This window comes from Leptosomus discolor, chromosome 2, assembly GCF_034619465.1.
Source record: "Leptosomus discolor isolate bLepDis1 chromosome 2, bLepDis1.hap2, whole genome shotgun sequence".
NCBI lineage: Eukaryota > Metazoa > Chordata > Aves > Leptosomiformes > Leptosomidae > Leptosomus > Leptosomus discolor.
In genome coordinates this window covers 67,836,448-67,858,316 of record NC_141392.1, presented here as the reverse complement: position 1 = coordinate 67,858,316, position 21,869 = coordinate 67,836,448, and the positions used below count along the sequence as shown (strand labels likewise).

Sequence of the window (21,869 nt, the reverse complement as noted above, 5' to 3'; positions counted from 1 at the left end):
CTTGGGTGGATCTTTTGCAAATAAGGAAACATTGGTCATGGGTTTGATGGCCAGTGGTATCACTGGCAGCCCCAACTGTGAGATGGTGAAGTTTAAGGTCCTGAGAGAAAGGACCAAGACAAATAGCGGAAGAGAAAGTTTCAATTTTGAAGGCATCCAAAAATGTAATGCTGCTGTTGGATATGGTTGCCTTGCCTACTGGAAATGCTGCAAACCACCACCCATTCTGAAACTTGTTTCCAGTTTCTTACAACTTCACCACATTTTAGATACGGCAGATTTTCCATGCCAAGCATCTCTCTCAGGATAAGTTATCACCATTGTCAATATTTTGGAAAATTTCTGCAAAATTATTCAGCTCTTTCCAGGAAGAGAATATCCTTGTTTACTCACATTAAATTATTCTAGCAATTGTTCTTTTGAGAAGTCCCAGTATGCCTGTGCTCTGGAACATTATTGTTTCTGTATACAATACATACCTCGTCCTTTTCTAATTCATCCAAGTCATGACTGGCCAAATCATAACCTTTGAGTTTACCAGTTTAAATTGCTGAAAATTCTATGTTTACAAACTGCCACATCCTCTCCCACCCCAGCTATCAGTCTGCACATTTTCTCCAGCTGACAGATTACATTCCAACTCCAGGCCAGAAGGCAATGCCTAACTAGTCCTGTAATTGTTGCAACATGAGGGTCTAGATAAAACTGAGACTAGGCATGAGAATCAGAAACCTTTTCTCCAGTGCTCACAGTGATATAGTTGCTGTTTCCTAGCACAGTAAGTGATCCTCCACTGCTCTCAATACAGATGCAAAATTGAAGAGCTAAGGCTTGGAAACAAGGAAAGGAACAGCCAAACCAAGGAAGCTGATAGATTTGTATGAGGGAGTGGAAGAATCAGGGGAAAAGGACAATTTTCACAGGAGAAGCTGTAACTAAGAAATGGGGATAATACACTTGGAGCAGAATAAAAGGAAAATTAACTGGAAAAGACTTCAAATCCAGAAAGGAGATTGGACACTCGTGAACAGTTGGAAGGACGTAGTGAATGGGAGGGAGGAGGACAAGACCGGGACTTAGGAACCAGAAGACAGCAAAACAGCCACTACTACAAGAAAACCAAAAGAAAAAAAAAAAAAAACAAAAAACACAACACCAGACACAGGATCAAGACTGAGAGAGAACACAGAAAATCTGAGACTTTGTGAGCTATAGGAGAAAGACTGGAAACAAGTGGTTGTGGTTAAATGGCAGGAGAAGGGGCTTAGAGAGAGAAGGGGCTGTGAGAAAGGAGAGACACTGGATTTTTATCCAAGAGACACAGTGGGCAAGCTGATATTCATGATCAAGGGGACTGGGATCATCCCTTACCAGTTTCTTTCAAAGCTCTTCAGTTTTTGGTTTTGGAAGGGGGGGTGTTTGGGTTTGTTGGGGGTTTTTTTACAGCAGCTTTTGTTGTGAAATTCCCAGCTACCCTCCTGGGTTCTGTGCAGCCTGAGCACTCAGAGATGTATGGAGAGCTAATCTGTGCATAAACAAGGCAGGCAAAGGTTGCAAGAGTAGGCAGAAAAGTGTAATTACTTTCCTGTGGTCCCACAGCAGGTTAGTATCAAAATCAGGAACAGAATTCAGATTCCTCCTCCCAGCTCCAATGCCCAGTTCCCCAGACCCTGCTGTCTTCTTCCATTTCCATGCAGCGTACAAAACTGACTGACTGACAAGACAGGCACCACTCCAGCAAAACACAGACCCACGTAGGGAGGCATAAACTCCTCTGCCTGCAGTCTGAACTGAAGGGACAAAAGAGATCTCTGGTTCACGTGCTGTGTAGCCATGGTTATCGCAAGCTCTGCATCTGAGCTAATAACCTATGCTCAGAAAAAGAAAATGGTAGCTTGACAACATCACCCTAATGTGGCTGAAAGAACAGAGCTGTCTTGCATCTGCCCAGCTTGGAGCACTAGCAAAGCAATCTACTTCTATCCAGAAAGACATATGTCTCTGAAAAACACTGTGCCTCTTGCAATTACATATCTGCATTGCAATGAGGATTTGTAAAGCCCAGGGTCTAGCACATCTGTCATGTTTTGCCCCTACTTCATTTGTCTCACAACAAGCCATCTAAAGCATGGCTAACTGGGCATTTCCTACATAGCTATAGCAAATGAATGAATCCTTAGTTTGTACTATGATCATGAAAAGCTCTACAAGTGTTAGATAGGATTTAACCGATGTTTACCAACAAATTAGCGAATATTAATTAATTAATGAACAACTAATTCAATTTTTTTTTTTTTAATATCTGAAAAAAATTACATCTAGTTACAGTTGTTTTCTGTTTCTGCTAGGAAACAATTCCGCTACTTTGTTTTCAGCGTCCCAAAAAGCTTTACAATTAATAATAACCAAGAAATCAGCAGCAGTTGCTATGAACAAATTGCAAGAACTGACAGTGAAGATTAAAAATCTTGTGTGGACATACACAGGAATAACACTAAATGAAATAGCTGCAGGTTGGGGGACCGAAAGTAAAAGTAACTGATAGAAAATACATGCTTTGCTGGAACACCTTCCAAATCCTGGATGCTTGCAAGCTTCTGCTGCCATCAACAACAACTTCCATTTGTCATGGAACTTACCATAATTATTTTTTTCAAAAGCTCCAATCCAAGAAAGCAAACAGCAACTATCTCTCCATATTAATGGACGAAAACATTCACAAGTTTATATTCACCCAAGTGTTTACTGGAGAACTCTGGATTTGTCTCTACCCAAACACATCTGCTAGCATTTATCTTTTATACATGTTTCCAGTCAAGTCTACCACGTTTTTAAAAACAATATAGAAACTACACAGAGAGAACTTTGGCTTTGATCGTGCTTTAGAGACTACCTAACAAAAAAATTATGCTTCTGCCTCCAACATTTTCTATTAAGTCTTTTAACCATTCTCTGCTATCTCACACTGTTCATTATAAAAGGGGAACAAATTTCCCATGGCATTTATACATAAATAGATTTTAAGAAGAATGGAAAGGTTTGTGGGTTTGCAGTATATTTGATGACATAAAAGTACAGAAATCAGTCATTACATACTCTGAGCACTGTTATTATACTATAAAATAAAAATGCTTCATTGTCTTTGGAGATTAACTCTCCCATTAATTCTAAGCTCAAAGTGATGATCGCAATCCAGACAAAAGGTCTTGACTCTGCATTTCTATTTATGCTGAGTAGAACTTCCTTAAGCAGGAGGTTCCATTGTACTGAAATGAGAAAGGGTTGTAAACCCATGAAACCAGGGGAAATAACTCACAAGCAAACAGAAAATTAACTTTACGACTATCTAACAATGACTTTTAAGATGCATGAAACCTTTGACTGCCAGAGAAGAAGAAAAGGTATTTGTCACAGAAAAATTCTAATGCACTTCATACTGCTTTGGGCTGTTTTCGTGGTTGTTTCATGTTAACATTTTCATAGCTTCTTCACAGATTCTAAATTTCAAATCTGTAAGAATCAGTATTCTTCACCAGCATCTTTCCATTGGTCCCCCAAGTCATGGCATGCTTGCAAAGTGTGTAATAATTTGGCTTCACTTCAAACTTACTTTTCTCTGATTTGCACCTCCTCAACCATCCTCCAACTTCCCCCATGCTGTGCTGAAAGTCCTAGACTGAAAAGCAGCCTTCTCCTACTGAAAGGGACCCAGCAGCCTGTTTGAAATACATAAATGAAAACTCCTGCCTAATTATGACAACACATATAGTGACAGCATGGCAGCTCCCCTTTCCAGTTCAGGATAAGGATGTATTTCTGACTCTTTGTCCACTCCAACTCTATTCTGTTGTAAAGTCTTACTGAATTTTTCCATTCTGGCTCAGTGCCCCCATTCTGTGCCAGTGGGAACCATCCATCTGTTCCAAGCTTCATGAAAACAGTATTGTGTAGAACAGCCCCTAACTTAAACATTACACTCTCCTTTCTTCTGGAGTCTCCAGTATCCTTCCATTGATTCCAACAGCAAAGATAGAAAGGGACAAACACCTCAGCCAAAGAAAGAAGTGGAGAGCAGTATGACAGCAACAGAACCATAGTTCAGCATAGTGGGCCAGAGGGAAGAAACGGCATAAGGAGAACGCTACCACTGATGACAGAGACGAAGAAACCTACTTATTGGATTAATTTCCTGCAGGTACACAGCTCCCAAAGAACATAAGCTATTAAATTGCCACTACATTTCACTTAAGTGAAGATGCATAAGAAGAAGCAAGGCAAAAGAAGCTTACAGTGGTACAACCTATCAGAGGGCAGGAGGAAAGGATCCAGAAATGGGAATCTACAAGAAAGTAGAGTCTGAATGGATGAGAATAATGAAAAATTTTGAGTAAAGCCAAGCTTTTCAACAAGTTGTAAGGATAATTACAGAAAGATCATGTTCTTATAAAGAAGATGGTCCTGGAAACTGGGTTGTATTTGATGGCAGAAACCAGAGTGAAAACAGAAGAAGAAAGTCTCAAGCAGAGGAGAGGGAAGCTGAACAAGGCTCAGATTTCATGCCCTTTTCAAATCTGCAATTATCTAGAAAACCAGTAGAAGGTGGAACAAAACACCTCTTTATCCTCTACTGACATGTTAGAAATTCAGTTCCTGTAAAGAAAACATATGAATATTTTTAATACTACATCACTTAAAGTAAGCATTTGCAGTTCCTAAAACTACCGTAACTTATCATACAATACACAATTTCCTCCCTTTCTGAAACACATCTCTTCTCCTTCACTTAAGATCAAAGTAGACATTGGCATTCCTGCCAGGCCATATTGCTAAAAGTGATAATCATTGGCACCCACTGAGTTTTAAACACTGAATTGGAGAGCTGTTTCTAAAATCTGTTCTGAGAAGTCCTTCTTAGTCAACAGTTTCTCTTTTTACTGCATGCTTTGTTATCTTTGTCGGCCAGGCTATTACTACTGTAATACAATTTTCTGCTTACTTAATGGCACAGTATCTTGCCTCTATATAATGGTGAATGGAGTAATTTTGAAGATGTAATGTAAAATGATGCTTAGACCGAAAGGCCAGGTAGAGTCTCTCACTTCCCAATACTCCAACGAGCATGGCTGAACACGATGAGGAGGCAGCTAGATCCCCAGTCTCAGTGTGCCTGCTAGTGCCTAGTGGTAGTTACCAAGGGAAAAATAACCGGTCTTTGTAAAAACATGTGGGGAACATCATCTGCAAATTTAGGTGCCTCTGACTCCCTTCAGCACTCTTCCTGCGTGTACCATAACATAAGCACAATGTTTCAAAGCCTCTGAACTCTGTTACCACCAGTTCCACATTTCCCTCCTTGTACCAGAAAAACAAAGCCACAGTTTGGTTTTTATTTCGCCTAGGAAACACTGACTATTTCAGTTTGTTCTCGGCTTCCCAATCACCAAGCTGTACTTCAGCACTCTTTGCAACTTTCAACTTTTGCCTGCCATATCTTGTGCTCCCAAAACAAGTTACAGGAAGAAAACCAGTTAGTTCAGCAATAAGAATCTGAGACCTTTGAATACTTTGTGTAGAAGTAAAGAGCAACACTAACCTCTTTCATTTTTTCCAGTTCATTCTGTAGTGCTTGCTTGGCAATTTCAACTTCTATAAGCTGCTGTCTTAATTTTTCGTTCTCATCTTCTGTTATAGTACGTTTTTCTTCCACATTTTCTAATTCATGATGAAGTCTCACCGATACATCTTTTGCAACCTAAATGAAATGGTATTTCAAAAGAAAGATTAAAAAAAGGAATTACTGCTGCAGTGCTTAGTGCCTAAGCAAGCATTTAGAGATTTAATTCTGGGTGTTTTGATGGAAGCAGTACGTAGAGAAACACGTAGACAAGGACATCCACAGATAGAATTCTAAATTATTCCAAATTCAATCCAATTCCTTCCAAAAAATGGTACATTATTCCTATGCACTTCACTGGAAACCACATTAGACAATCAACCCCAACTCCTTAGGTTCTGTTACATCAATGCTAAAACAGGACCTTCTTTATTCCTGAAGACAGTACAGCATCTATTTTCTCTCAACCACTGCTAGCTTACATTTCAATTCAATACGCTATGGCATATGCCTTTCAACTACTTAACACGCAGAAGCATCTAAAAGCAGGGCCCACCTTATCCAGGCCTTCCCTACCTGTGCCTTGTATAGAACCACGAACGGACACATCTTTATTTCAACCCTGCTAGTTTCTCTCTCCTTCAAGGATAGATAATCTAAATACCTGGAATTTACTACTATTGGTTCATGTAAGGAGTAAAATATGAACAAATAACATTTTTACTGACCTTGTGTTCACCCAAGTGATGTCCAATATTTTAAATGAAAAGGAACACTTTTTGTTGGGTTTCTTTTTTTTTAATGCATTTTCACAGGAATAGAGTTAAACAGCACATGTCAAGATCTAATTCCTCTTCTTGATATAAAGTAATGAGAATTTTGCAATTCAAGCCACTTGCATTGTATTTTGTGAAACCACCAAAAACTATAATCATGCACCAAAAATATTTAAATATACACTAATCACTGTTATGATGGTGATTTAGACACATAATTTGAAAAGCCTAATTTCCTGCTTTTTTTAGAACACTGGAAAGTATAATTAATCCTTCTTAGCATTAGCTAGGGGAGCTCAGAGAGCTATCCTTTGTGGGTTTCACGAGAACCATCTTTATGTTTGTATGTCAAAGAACTCTCTTTGACATACTAAAACTCTAAAGAAAAAAACAGTAATTGTAAGCAAGCAGTCTAGAAGAATCCAATCTATCAGAAAACAGCAGCAGCTAGTGACTCAGCCTCCCCTGACAAGAAACCCAGTGTGTGTGAATTACAGATACAACACTGCAGTGTAGCACAAGATCGTTCAATAACCTCCCCCACTGCACACGCACTCAAGACACATAATGCCCAACAGAAAGAGGGAGTGGAGGGGAATTTCAATTATAACTCCAAAGAGACTGCAGGATGAGCTGAGAATCCCACCACAGGGCTAGAGCTTGATGTCTTTTCCTACACCTGGTATTAAACTGCTCGTCTGGTTACCCAACCAAAGTAAGCGGAAAATCATAGGGGACATTTTTGACAGCATCCTATCAGGATCCATCTTCAGTCCATAGATACAGTCTGGATCAGTAAATACAACCAAGTAACAAAATCATTACTGGTAGTGATTTTTTGACACAGAATTTGGTGGAACAGCAATTAATGCAGGGAAATCCTACAGAGCATTCTAGATCACATGGGAAATGGGACTCACTTATGCAAGATGTATTTTAATACAGCTATACGCAACACTGTATCTCTGAAGGATTTAGTTCCCTAATATATTACCCATGCAAAATGAACAATGTTATTTTAGATATAAATTCTTCAGCAGCAGGCTTGGGAACACTACAGAGAACTGCGCATGAGTTACAATTACAGTTAGCCAGCACCCAGAAAACAATTAGCCAGAAATTTGGCATTAGACATTCATCCCTACTCCAAAGCAGAACACATTCATGATGTGTGGGAACACTTTGCAAAAACACTATTCCTTTCCAAAGAGTCAGTTGTGTGGTTATTGGGAAAGACATGGGAGAAATCCTAATTAAAGTGAGCCCTTTGTCCAGCTCAACCTAAGGCCTTAGCTGCTGTCTCCTATGTTGCAGGCGAGCACCTCACCAGAGATGCCCTCACCATTTCCCTCCCAGGCCCTGTGCATGAAATGACTTGCTAATACACATTGAGCCAACAAAGAAATCAGCTCCGTAAGCTGGAATCACAATATTCACTTGGGAAATGAAAGCTCACGTTCAAATTCTGCCTGCAAAGGTCCATGTCTCAACTATGCCCCTAAGCATCATTCTGAGTGTAAAAATATCCCATGTTTTGACCAGAAATTCCCCTGACAAAGGGGTTGGTTTTCTTCTGACCAGGAAGATTCTATTTTGTCAAGAACCACATGGACAGCTGTACTTATAGAGCTGTCACCGCCACAACAGCGAACGTGGGGTTTGAATACGCACAGAAAAAGAATACCAAATAGAAATAGAGAGAGGGATATTAGCATTTTAGATGGCATTAGTGACAAAATTAGTGGAACGTGTCTTGGACTGGTTTCTACATTTTAATAAGAATGATGACAAGCTGAAAAATTTTCAGAAAAGATGATCCAAGTCTGTAAACCAGGCTTGGGAATAACAGACTCTCAATCCATTATACTTATCAGAAAGAAGTTTTAAAATGACCTTATTCCTGGTCATGTATTAAATCAGCATTTTCAACTGCAGTCCACAAAATCCAAGGAGTCACAGGTAACTAGATTCCTAGGTGGAAGTGGTCGATAAGCTCCCATTTGCTATACAGAGGTCTGTACTTCCAGGAGAAATGGCAGGAGACACGTTAACTGAAAAAAGTTTAGGAGTTCTGATTCAGTAACAGCCTTAACAAAGTCTAGTGGATGGAAGCAGAAATGAAGCAACTTCCAACTAGCACAAGAAGAAAGTCTTTTTTTTTTTTTTCTTCTGTAATTGGATCAATCTAGAATGGTGATGATGATTATTTTACCAACAGCAATCTTTAAACAAAGACTGAAACTTTTCCTCGACAATGTGCTGCGGTTCATTCAGAGATTACGGATGAAATACAGTTGATTACACATTGAAATTTCGTGATTGGTGTCTGTGGTTTCAGGTGGATGTGGAAAATCCTGACTTCACTGAAGGTAACAGTAGTTTTTCCACTGACACCAACAGAGTCAGGATTTCGTGTTGTGACTCTGCAAGTATTCAGTCTGCTGGTCCTCTGAAACCTTTACTAAAGAGTACCGTAATCCCCTAAAAGTCAATGGGACTATTCGGTGAGATTGGTTTCATTTTGCAGTGGTAGTGTATTACGTTTTGCATTCATCATAAAAGATTCAAACCCTCTATATCCTAATTTGTATTTGAGTCACTTCTTGCACATTAACTTCTCAAAAAATGACTGGACTAAAGCTGAAAATAGCCTACCTACGGGCTGAAGGACTTCTGTTACCAAGGTAAGCTTGGCCATTGCTATCCTATGAACCGTATTGGGTGCACAGTGTACGACAGAATGGATGGAAATGCCCGAGTCATGAGGACCGAGAGCACGGTCGTGTCTCCATCTTGACACCTGCTCATGTCCATACCTTGAGGTCCTGCTCCATGCTGCGCAAGAGCTCGCCGTCAATCTCGCCGGTCTGGGCGTAGCGAAGCCTCTTGCGCTCGGCCTTGCGCAGCCGGTACTGAAGGATCCGGCAGTTCTTGTTGGCTCGCTCCAGCTCGTGGCGCATTTCTTGAAGCTGACAAGCGTCCTCCTCGAAGAAACTGTCCCTCATCTCATCCATCTCTGTCCTCAGCTCATCTATCTCGTTCTGGCACCGGGGCGAGAAGGGAACAGGGACGCAACAAGTGGGTCAAAAGCACAAATGTCAGCACGTCCAGGGGAAGGCGGCCAAAATGGAGCTCCTCCCCACAGGGACATCAGCTAAATACATCCCAGCTCATTAAAAGCACCGCAGAGAAGCAGGGAAGTGCCACCACCCGCACGCACCACGACAGGGACATCTTAACTCTGCCCCCAGCGCTAGTGCCGGGGGAGAGGGAGGTCGGGAAACCCCTTCCCGGTGCGGGGGTGGGCAGGCCGCCAGCCCCCGGTTCCCCCCTCCGGCCTCCGCCCGGCCTTGGTTCCCCCCACCACCCTCTCCGCCCCGACCCCTCACCTTGAGGCTCTCGTTCTCCTCCCGGAGCTTCTCCATCTCTTCCTGCATCTCCTCCTGCAGCTGCGGACTCAGGGCGCCCTCGGGGGTGCCGTTCCTGCCGCCGTCGCCCTCCTCGCCTTGCCGCAGCCCCTCCGCCCCGGCCGCCGCCATGGCAGAGGGCGAGGAGGCGGAGGCGGCCGGGAGAGGCTCGGCCGGGGCGGCGGCCGCGGAGGAGGAGGAGGAGGAGGCGGAGGAAGCGCTGCCGCTGCTGCTGTGGTTGCTGCCCTTGGTTTGCATCTGGGCGGCCGCCGCCAGCCCCTTCCTGAGGTGGAACTGGATGAGCTCACTTTGCAGGCATCCCTCCTTCCAGTACCCGCCGCCGCCCGCCGCCCCGCGGCCCTTCCCCGCGCCCGAGGAAGATGGAGGCGCCGGGGCCGCCTCCCCCGCGCCTTTCAGCGGAGACCGCCCCGCTTTCCCCCGCCACTGCTTGGGCGGCGGCGGCGGCTGCGGCGCCACCGCCCCCTCCCGCTCCCCCCCGCCGCCGCCGCCTCCTGCAGGGGGCGCCTCCTCGGCGGTCCGCGGCTCGGCGGAGCGCGGCGGCGGCGGCTGCTCCTCGGCGGCGGCTTTCCCGCCGGCGGCGGCGGGCGGCGGTTCAGCACCGGCGCCGGGCTGGACAGCTCCCGGAGGGGCCGCGCTGCGCGGCGGCTTCTCGGCGGCGCGGCCGCGGGCGGCTCTGGGGGCCTGGCCCGGCGGCGGCCGCGCCGAGGCGGCCTTGGCGGCGGCGGCGGCCGGGACGCGGGAGGGGGCGGCAGCGGCGGCGGCGGCGGGCGGCGGTCGCGGGGGGTTGTCGCGGGCCCTGGCCGGGGAGGAGGCTCGCTGCTGCTTCCTGCCGCTGCTGCCCTCGGGATGGAGGCGAGGCTCGGCGGCGGCGCCCCCTGCAGGCGGCTGGCTCATGGCGGCGGCTATCTCGGGGAGACGTCCATCACCGGCGGCGTCCTCCGCCTCCTCCGCCGCCGCCGCCGCCCTGGGAGCTGGGGGAGGAGAAGCGGAGAAGACGGTCGGGGTGGGGACGGGGAGGATAGCCCGGGAGCGGCGGGGAGACGGGCTCCCTGGCAAGGCCGGCGGCCGGCGTGCCCGCTCCCTGCCGCCGCCGTGCCCCCTCTGCTCCCCAGCCCTGCCCCGAGTCCCGCGGGGACCGGCGGGCAGAGCGACGGCCGAGGCTGCAGCCCAGCGTCAGTCCGGAGCGGCTTTGGGGAGGGAATCCCCACCGCACGGCTGCGGCCGAGATCGGTTCCCACTCCGCTCGCACCGAGGGGCGTTTTCCCCTCCCCCGATGCCGAACCCTTCCCCCCTACGGGCAGCCCCAGCACAGTTAAATTTCCATCCGCACACAGCTTTCCCTCTCGCTCGTCCTCGCCACCAAGCCCTGCACCCCTCTGGGCTGTTACCGCACCCCTCTGCCTCCTCGAAGGCCTCTCCCGAGTGCCTGTCACAGCCGGGTGGGGAAGGGCTGCTTTACAAAGGGCTGCACACGTGGGAGCGACAACAGATTTCCCTTCAGCTTTGACAGGGGCTTTTCCAGGGCAAGGTTAGGCCTCCGAAACCCGGGAAGCGAAGGCCATAAAGGAGAGGGGCCCTTCAATCGGCTTCTAAACACAGATTTGTCCCGGTTGGTTTTCCGGAGGCATTGCCAGGATTTAAGACCGATTCAGGTTTGTTACTGGTTATGCTGACACAGGGCTGAGGCATAACCATTCCAGCAGATTTTCAAAACAGAGAGAGCAAGGAATACATACACCCTCACCCAGTACGAGATGTGATGTGGTATTTGCCGAAAGGTGCTCACATGGCTACTTTCCCCCATAGTGATGACAAAACTCGAGTTTTCATGGCCACAACAGATTATTAAAAAGGGCCATTAAAAGCCACATCATGGTGCGAATGTTCTGAAAAATAATGGCTATGGTCCACAAACTGTTTTCACACAGCCTTTATTCAACCATCCTTAAAGGGAAACGTGGGGAAGTAGAAACGACAGCATTCCTAACACGGCCTAACGATTCCCTCCTAGAACACGGCTTAACCATTCCTTACTAGAACAGGGAATAAAGAAAGAAACACGACTGGGCAAAGTCAGTGTAGACATTATACTGTACCCTGACATTTGGTTTACTCCGTGGAACACACCAAACAATGAGACTGTGTTTCCTCTGCTCTCACTGGCAGGAGCACAGAGTTTCCTCTCAAATGCACTGTCATTATCACCCTGATTTTAACGAATATACTGGAAATCAGTGCTTAAAGACACCATTTGGCAGAAACTTCCCAGGGATTAATTAGTAAAAAGGGAGCACGGGAGTGTAAAACTGTCAAAACTTACACGTGTATCACAATACTTCATAAAAGATTTGCTTTGCATCTCTATTAACCATCAGAAACAGAATTCCCACACTACTGTTGTTCAGAGCTACACAGGTACAAATTGTCACTCTTAATAATCCAAACCTAAAGAAACCGCAGAAAGCCAGGACTCAGCTTCGATCCTGTATCTTACTCGTTACTCTGTCTTTTGCCTAGTGTTCAAAATAAAATTAAAAATAATATTCGGGAACCCTACACTATACCTGGATCTTTTCGGGAAGTTCCACTGCAGCAAAGTCACCAGGCTCAGCCGCGATCTGCCGGGATCACAACCCGCACCCTGCGTGCCCCCCAGTTCCAGGACCGGCTACCGCCTACGGTTCAGCTGCCTGGTTTTATTTTTTTTTTTTTTTTTCTTTCCACTAGCACAACGAATGCCTCGGTTGAGCCCAAGTCCGAAATGTCCGTCCTCACACAACTCGGGCACACAACCTCCTCCCCCGGGGCAAACCCACGTGGCGCCGGGACGCGGCGTCTCCGCAGGTTTTCCTGCCGGGAACAGCTGCCCAGGCGGAAAAAGGCGAAAATAACCGGCAGCAACAAAAGGGAGAAGTCCAGCGGCTCCACCCGCCGGCGTGAGGATCTCCCCTGCCCGGGGCTTCAGGCAGGGCTTCCCCCCCCGGCACTGACCCCCCTTCCCCTCGCCGGGCTCCCGCCTCTCCCCCTTTGAGATCCCAATTTGCAAACGCGGCTTAAGGTTCGGGAGCGCTTCTGCCTTTTGTCCGGGTTTTAAAGGCGCGGGAGGATTTTCACAGTTCCCCCTTCATACCTGGCGGCTTTGTTGCATCTGCATCCCGAGTAACATCCCTTTTTTGGAGGAGAAAAAAAAATAATAAAAAAAAAAATTAAAGGCTTGGATCTAAAGCAGCCGCATTACTCACCACCACTTTGTCTGCTGCCGGGCTGGCGAAATGCATGCACAGGGAGACGGGCACCCGCACACGAGGTACCCGGCGCTGCCAGAGCCTCTCAGGAAAATGAGGCAATATTCATGAGCTGACCTCACTAGGCCTGGGAGACGGGGAGGGGGGGGAGGGAGGAAAGCAGCGAAGGGAAGAGAAAAGAAAAGATTAAGCGGCAAGAACCCCGCCCAGGCCTGAAGGCTGAGTTGCGTCCCCTTATCTGTCTGCACATGGTGGAACGGGATTACAGCGCAAAGCGGGGCAGGCGCAGGCTGCGCGCAAGGGATGCGCCCGGCTGCCCTTCCCAACGCACCCCGGCAATCGAGCCTGATCAATTATTTAGTGTCCCTGTCAGGGGAGCCCGCTCGCACCGGGCAGGGGTGCCGGGCGCCTTCTGCACCCGCAGCGGGACGGGGACAGGGTTTTCCTTTGTTCGGCGGGTCCCCGCTCCCCCCGACAGCAGCCGCCGCGGCCGGGAGGGGCAGCAACAAAGGCGACGCGCCCTGCTCTACCGGAGCTCGGCCCCGGGTGTCCCGTACTCGCGGGACTGCAGGGGCCGACGGGCCGTTGACCGTTTACTGCTATGGCGGGCGAACCCCAGGGGCGCTCATCTGTTTCACCTGTTTGTTTTATCATCAAGTGAATCTACCTTTGCTCCCAAGCGCCTTAAAGGGCTCGTAATGCTTCGCGCTTGGAGTCTCTCCCAATTAGAGACAAAGAAATGTGGAGAAAAGGCTTTCCCTTCTCCTGCCCTCTCAGGAGGGAGTATTTCTACCTCACGGTTTTCCCTTCTGCTGCACTCGGAGGAGGGAGTATTTCTATGGTTGTGCGTGTGGGTGGCCTGGACCCACCTGTGTCTGTGGGTCTGCCTGAACACCCGGCACCACCAGGATCGGGGGAAGCATTGCTCAGGCTGGGACCTTCCCAATCCTCCCGCAGGAGCTGGCAAGGCCGGGTGGGGTCCTGGGCTCTGCCTCAGCCCCCGAAAGTGCTTCCTCGGCGGGAGGGTGGGGGGCCCGGCACCACGCTTCGCTCCAGCCAGGGGGAAGGCCGGGTTTCCTGGCTGGAAATTCCTCCCAAGGGATAACTAACTGAGGATTTCATGCACATAGGTATCTCAGCACATACATGCATGCATACCTTTATACATAACATCTATATACAAAATATATATATACAAACACACCATATATACATATATACACAAATGCATGTGCATACGAACACATATATAAAATATACATATTTATGCATAGTTTTATATATTGTATGAACATATATATACATATCTGTGAGTTCCTTGTGCAGGCCTTGGGGGAGGGCAGCTGCCCCCGTTCCTGCTGCCCCTGCCTCACAGTCCTCTCCACCTCTTCTGATACGACAAGCAGGACCTAACACATCTGAAACCGCATATCCTGGGATGCAGAAAGGTACTCCCCCCTGTGCAGAGATATGTCCTCCAGCCTTGAGCCCAGGGACCACATGAACTGGATATATATAGATGTGATGAGTTGAGGACAATCAGAAAATAGGAAATGGAACTTTTATGCTGGAGAAAAAAAAACACTGGGATGATGGAAAACTATTTTAAAATTCATAATATTTAATCATTTGTTAGGCTTTTGAAGCTCATAGGTACTGATTGCAGTCATACCAGCTAAACAGAATAATTGCATGAAAACATGAGGAATGAAAATACAAAATAGTTCTGGAGCTGGAGCAGAGAAATTTTGCTATGAAAGTGGTGGATAGATTCTGTTAGAAGACCACTGAGGCTCCTTGTCACAGTGATTATACAGAATAGCAGTGACGAGGTCATCACAATAACATAACATTTCATCTACACAACATCCTCCAGAAGGACAAGGACTGCACTCCCTACCTTTAAGCACTGGACAGCAATTAACATTCTTTCTGCTCCCTTGGGTGGATGAGATCCCTGGATGGACTTTCCACAGTAAAACAAAAATAGGATGTGATGACATCTCACACCACCTTACAACAAGTTTTATTGTGCTTTTGGAAAGATACAGATCTTGATTTTCTCATAGTAGAGTCCAAATGAAAATCAGGTCATCAGATTATCTTCAGCCATGTTGTCAGACCATATGTCTGATAGTAGAGACCAATCTTATGGTAGAAAAATTTACCAATCTCTCAATGTCATTTGCGATTGTTGAATTTATTCTCAGTTTTTTCTATTCTGGCTAAAACTTCAGTGCTGACAGAGTTATAAAAATGGACATGGGCACAAAAATCCTTCTAGTCATATCATTTACTTGTCAGGGTGGAATGAGTGCCATCTACACAAGATAAAGCACTCTTCTGCTATAAAAGCGGTGTTTCCACTAGAAAATTTGCTGCTAGATCTCTGTAGGCATTTTACCTCTCCAGCAAGTCACGATATAATAGATAGAATAATTATACCTACCCTAGAATAAGTCCAGTATGAAGAGACCTATACAGAAAAGTTAGTGCAGTACATTTATGATCAGATTTTGTTGTAGAGTCTTTAAAAAATCTGTGTATGGAAATAATACACAGAAAGAGAGATCTTAACTCTACCTAGAAAACAAGAGGCTCTCAGCTGACTATTACCATTCAGGAATGAGGCACTGACATGATGCTGAACAGTCGTGTAAATACATTGTCTCACATGTCAGTGGAAAATCAAATATTAGAAATTATTTGAGGAGAAGTAGAGAACAAACCAGAAAACATCATTATTGCTCCAGTATAATTCCATGGTAGAGTCAGATTTTCATTACCAAGAGCAGTTCTGGTCCCCCATTCAAACCAGGCATGGTGGAAGGGGGTGAGGTACAGAGAGGGCTGACCAGGGTCTGAAGTGGCTCTGCTCAAAGAGCAACTAGGCATGGTAGGACTCTTCAGGTTGGAAGCGGAGTGACTGGGGAGAAATATGATGCAGGTCCCTACAACCTTTACTAAGGAAGGTAAATGAGGGTAAAAGGTCCACTGTTACTCACAGTCTCTTCCCATAGAAGTAGTGCAAAGACGCAAATGTGAATGAAAGAAACAAGCAGGTGATGGATTAAAAAAAAAACCCAAAACTGAAAACAGTCCTTGTGGTTAAGCAATTCAACTCCCTGCCACAGGGTGTTGTGAATATAAGGGTCTATGTGGGTTTAAAAAGTGATTGAATGAAGTCATGAAAGAAAAATCAGTTGGGGACAACCAAGGCAAAATGCGTAGCTCAAAAAGCCTCTCCACTGACAATTTTTTTGATCTGCGAATTTGTCTGCGAGAGATATCAATATGTGTTTTTGTATTCTCTTCTAGCATCTGCTGTTGAACACAGTCAGATACCTATCAGTAACCTAAAAGACCTTTGATCTGGCTCCGTATGAAAATTCTTATCCTGTCAGTATCATCCTCTAGCTTTGCCTCTCTCTCCTTCCCACCTTCTTCTGTTTTCTTGATTTCTTTTTCATTGTTCCTCCTTAGATATCTTATCATGCAGAACATTGGTAGCCTGCTGCACACTGGTATAGCATATCTGTGACTTTTTCAGTACTTTTTTTGCCTTCAATATCTAAAAGTATTTTGAGTGAAATTAGAGCTGTCAATACCTTGTTTTCTAGTCCCCATTATTGCTTGCTCATGTAGAGACGCATTTTTTTATTCAGCCTACGATTGCATTTAGTTGTATGTAGTTGCACAAGAGATGAAAGGACACCAGACTGAAAGAGGAGGAGAGGAAGAGAAAGGAGAGGAAGAATTTCTCCTCCAAGCAGAGTTTCAGTTTAAGTTATATAAGTTTCTTTTCCTAAGTTGAGAATCCCTTTACATAACAGCCTAAAAGTATGACCCAAGCATGACCTCCTAGCTTTCACTAGAGAATAACAACAGATTTCAGAAGTGGGTTGGAGAGGACGCTTTTCCAGGAGGATGCCTGGGTGGCACGCACTTGCTGTACTTCGGCCACATTGCTTACTGTGGCCTCCTCTGCCCTTTTGGGAATACGCTGGGTTGTGCTGGGGCAGAACAAGGAGCTGCTGGAGCGTGTTGTGCTAGTCATGGTACTGGCACTGCCCCAGCTGGCACAGGCTGCAGCTTATCTTGCTGTCCAAGGAGTTGTGCTGGACACAACTAATTATACACCAGACCAAAGCCCTTTTTCTCTATCCGTGGAAGACTGAAAGTTTGAGACTTTAACTCACCAATTTCTAATATATTGACTAAATGGCCGTCCTGTCTACTGTACCAAACAGTAATTTGAGAATAAACAAATTCTGTTCTTTTTTCTTATTTACTTGGAAATAGAAAAGCTTTCCGGATGTACTGCATAGCAGAATCGCACAGAACCAAATCATATTTCAAAAAGTTCAAAGCTTTATGTTAAAGAGGAGTAACACTTGGGTGAAAAAGCAAAGCTAAGAAACAAATAACATTTTAAGTTCATACAATTCATCAAATAAAAACATGCTAACAGCACCAAATAGAACAGGCATATTGTGGTATACATGTTTGACCAGATAATTATATAAAATCATGGTTGTCCTGCTTGTCATGTCTCCCTCCTTTTTCCTCCTCCTCCTCTTTAACATCTGCTCCTCAGCCAGAGACAGCTACAGCATGGCACATTGAGGCTGCACCTTCTGTTCATCCACGTCTTCATACCCACAGACCCCACCAAGGGGACGGGATGCCCCACCGAAGGGACAGCAATACCATCTGCACCCTCCATGACAATTCATCCCAACGGGAGAAGTAGGTCATGCTGCTTTTCACTGCCATGCAAAGGAAACAGCTTCAGCCTTCATACCTGTAAGTGATCTCCTATACCCCAGTTCAGGAAATCTGTATGTCATGCACTGTGTCATACCTGTCTTGGTTTAACCCTTGTGTTCCAACCCCTGTGAGGCTGAGAAGGCACCAAAAATTGAAATTGTAGTGAAAATTAGAGGAATCTTTGGCTATGTCAAGGGAGAATAAAAGTAGGTGAAATTGGGTCTGTTGCTTATTAGAACTCAATTCTTATAAAATAAGGGCTTGGTCCTATTATTTCTTTCAGCCTTTCTGAAGGCTTCAGGAAGTTTTCTACCCCTGCTTTTTATTCCTACAGCGCACAATTGTACCTATTGTTGAGAGATAATGAGAGAACTGAGCATACCCTGAAACAGGCCAGTGCTGCTCAACCATTTCTAATGAAAAAATGACCTCTACCAGTCTCTCTGTGTCTGTCCTGGACTTGCTATACCTTATGTTACTAGAATGATTATTAAAAAAAGGAATTTGGAACTTAAGAACTTATTTACATTGAAAAAAAGTCTCTCTGTATCACTGTGTTTGCTGCCACTCTACTTTTTCATATTCAAAGGGCAGGATTATACCAAACTTGCATAAATCCTATCATGCATGCATATATCTGCATAGTCTATATATTGCATTAGTATCTAAAGCTCATTGAGTACTTAATGGGGCTAATAGAGGAACAGTACAGAAAATTTTATAGTTAAGACTGCAGGAATGAAAGGCAAAATACAGAATTTCTCTAGATTAATCAGTTTTGTACCCTGTCTCATTGCGTTTTATATAACATGCTCACTGGCTGCTGAAGAAAAACAATATTCCTGTTTGGGCACTAAGACAGTACCAATAGGTTCAAACAGCTATTTCCAGGGGAAGAGTTCAAATATAAATGACGATGATTGCAGGTAACCTCAGAGCTCTTCTCCAGCATTCAACGGATGGTCTTAGAGGTTAGTCATGAATAGGCTGTACTCTGGGGTCTGTCTGATTCCTCCTGCAAGGGAGGCTGTGCCTTGAACTGAGCGGTGGCCCACGTTCAATATGAAGGTTTTGTTTCTCATCTTAAACTTTAAAGTCCTCGTCATGACTTGCTCAAGCAGGTTGCAGAGCTTCTTACCCCATTGTTCTCTACCCCAGCTTAAAGTAAGTGATAACAGCTGTTCTAGCATCCTAAGAGGGTTACAGACTCCTTCCTCTGTGCCTAAAGAGAGTTTGGGAGAATCAGGGCCATCTCAGTCTCATACATCTGGTGACTAACAAGGCAAAGTCCTTTCTAGAGGTCTTCACAGTAGGTGATTTTTCTTCATTATTCTGTTACAGCCCAGCAGTTGGCCATTGCATCAGTCAGGCAAGTATAAAATGAAGGTGCACACCTTTAAAGGCACTGAAGTACCCAATTCCCTTTGACTGCTAGGGGACGTAGGCCCTTACCTTGGAAAGACAGGGGCTGAAGTGAGGAAATAAGTGATGAAACAGTCTGCCTTTTGTTAGTTGAGAGGCTTGAGAGTGGTTTATTTATTTATTTATTTATTTATTTATTGTTCATTTAACATTAATTTAATTTTTATTTCTTCCTTCTTAATTTAGGATGCTTGTTTTGATAGCTTGTGGATGTGTATAATTGTTTAGGCTGGAACTGCTACTCTGACTTCCAGGTGGCATCACATTACCACACACATAAGCTTCCAGATGTAAAATTCAACACAGATTTTCCAAGATCTGGTGTTAGGAAATTGGTTGCCTTTCCACTTATGGTGCCTTCTGTATTATTATTATATAGACATATATAGACATATACATTATTATTATATAGATATATAGAGACAGATATATATTATTGCCTCTGCCTTATTGTCATATCTTGACCAATAATCTGTATTTTTATTTTGTCTTCAGTCTCTCTGGTAATTATTCACTATAACTTGTATTTCAGGATCAGTGGATATTTGTACAGACCTAAGTCATTTTTGAGCTTAATGCCACTTTCAGAGATAACTCTCAGACTAAGAACTTTTGAAAACGTTGGCAAATTTATCTCTGTTCTTTATTCTCTGAAACACCTGTGAGAGCTCAACATAAGTAATTTTGAACATAAGTTTTTTCATTCCTATGTTTTAATGGATTTTGAATATGACGAGTTGACTTTTTTTTTTTTTTGTTAATTTACACTTGCAGGGAAAAATCACTGTACTTAGGCAAGCTGAAAATTAATAAATCAATAGTGAATCAGATCCTTTGTTCACCAATTTGTTGGGCTTTCAGTCACGCCTGTTATGCTGTTATCTACATCCTGGATCATATCCAAGTTTCTTACATAATGCCCTAGTGCTTTTGGAGAAATTAGAGGACTTCTGGCACACATCGAAACAGTAAAATCAGGATACCAGGTTTTCCGCCTGGTAAACGTGTGTGGAAAAAACTCTGTAGGTGTATTGAGAAGTACATATAACAGGTTCATTGCATGGCTTTTGATTCAAGAACTGCATATTTGAAGAGCCATTGAGGAAATTATTTGCCCCAAATAATCTTCCTTGTATACGCTGATAATGTTTTACACGGTTTTGAAGGACAGGCAGTGTCGATCGGCTGTGACTGTACCTACGACAGCTTCTGTGCTCTCTCCAGGCTGCAGGAGAGCAGCTCGGTGTGCGAATGAGGCCAGAGTCCCCGTTTCTATGGTGACTTCACCCACACGTCACCCCATCAAACAGCCCCTCTTCAACGCCATCGAGCTGGGGGGGGGGGGGGGGGGGGGGGTAGGGAGGGAGAGGAGGTGGAGGGCAAAAAGGAGCGTTTCCAAGGAGGAGGAGGAGCCTGGGAAATCAGATTTGTGTGTTACATTTGCAGCCTTTACGGCAGTCTTGGAGGATGGGAGAATGGAAACAGGAGAGATCTCCTTCCTGCAGGGTAAGCTGCGGGGGGGATGCTGGGCTCCTCTGCTCTAACTCCCTCCTGCGCCCTTTGCATCTCACAGAAGCGCAGCAGAGACAAGGTGCTGATAACCTGATCTTCTCTGGAGTCCCAGTGGAGTAAGTTATTCAGCACAGCACATCTGCTCTGGTGTAATTCTATTACAAGCAAAACAACAACCAGGCTTTGTGGAGTAAGGGCAGGGCAGGTGACATTGGAGTCCGGCGACAAGGCTCTGGGCCACATTGGCATAGCAAAACCTCAACCCTGGACAGCTGATGCTGCAGCCCATGGAGAATCAGAACGTTGCAGGACAGATCTGAGATAATCCTTCATTGATCTGAGGTGCTAGAGACCATGATTAAAGAGTACCCTTAGGCTTAAGGTAATGCCTTTGGGTTGGAAAGGTGCTGCTGAGTGAATCTTTCTCCCTCTCCTCTGACTCTGACTGTGGAGTTAACTTGGTATCTATCCCAGCAAAATCATCAATAAATCAAGTGTTTCTATTTGGCCTAACTAATCAGTTATTAATGAAATATATATACAGGAGAGGATGCCCCACAGGTTTCATTCATTACTGAGGCAGAAAGTCCTAGGAAGGCTTACCCTGCTGTAAACCCATACTTGCTCAAAAGAGCTGTGATCTGCTTTTTTCTAAGCTCACCCTCTTTTCCTGTGCTCCAGATTGTCTTGTAATCGTGGAAGAGGCATGTGTAGGAAGCAATAAAACCTCATATTACAGGAATATCCCTTTAAATCTTCTGGGACTAAATTTTGTCTCTACTGAGGTCAATAGCAAATCTTAGACTGTCATTAAAGGCCAGCCCCAAACATTAGGATTCCTTGGCCATTTTACTCAATGTCTTCTCTAAGCTGACACAGGATTGTTCACAGTGGTTTGAGTACTGACAGATTTAATTTAGAAGCTTTACTAAACAAACTGTTATAAAGCAAATACATCTTTTCCAACCACTGATTATTTCTGCCATGGTTAGGAAAAAAAAAATGTTCTGCCCACTTGAAATGCTTCATATAAACTGAGAAATCCTGTGAATTGTAATAATGAATTGTAGTACCAATTCCCAAAGAGACTTTAGGAATCGAC

At 45.0% G+C, this 21,869-nt stretch overlaps 1 protein-coding gene across 1 annotated transcript in view; it reads right to left on the bottom strand.

The window, feature by feature from the left end:
- MTCL3 (MTCL family member 3) overlaps window positions 1–10,772 on the bottom strand; it is a 31,136-nt gene extending 20,364 nt beyond the window's left edge. Inside the window, exons 1-3 of the mRNA XM_086461239.1 lie at window positions 9,780–10,772; window positions 9,207–9,431; window positions 5,594–5,752 (exon numbers count right to left, since the gene is read on the bottom strand). Coding sequence (XP_086317365.1) covers window positions 5,594–5,752; window positions 9,207–9,431; window positions 9,780–10,712 — 1,317 coding nt within the window. The 5' untranslated portion in view covers window positions 10,713–10,772. The remainder of the gene's footprint in view (window positions 1–5,593; window positions 5,753–9,206; window positions 9,432–9,779) is intronic.
- Window positions 10,773–21,869: the final 11,097 nt, after the last annotated feature.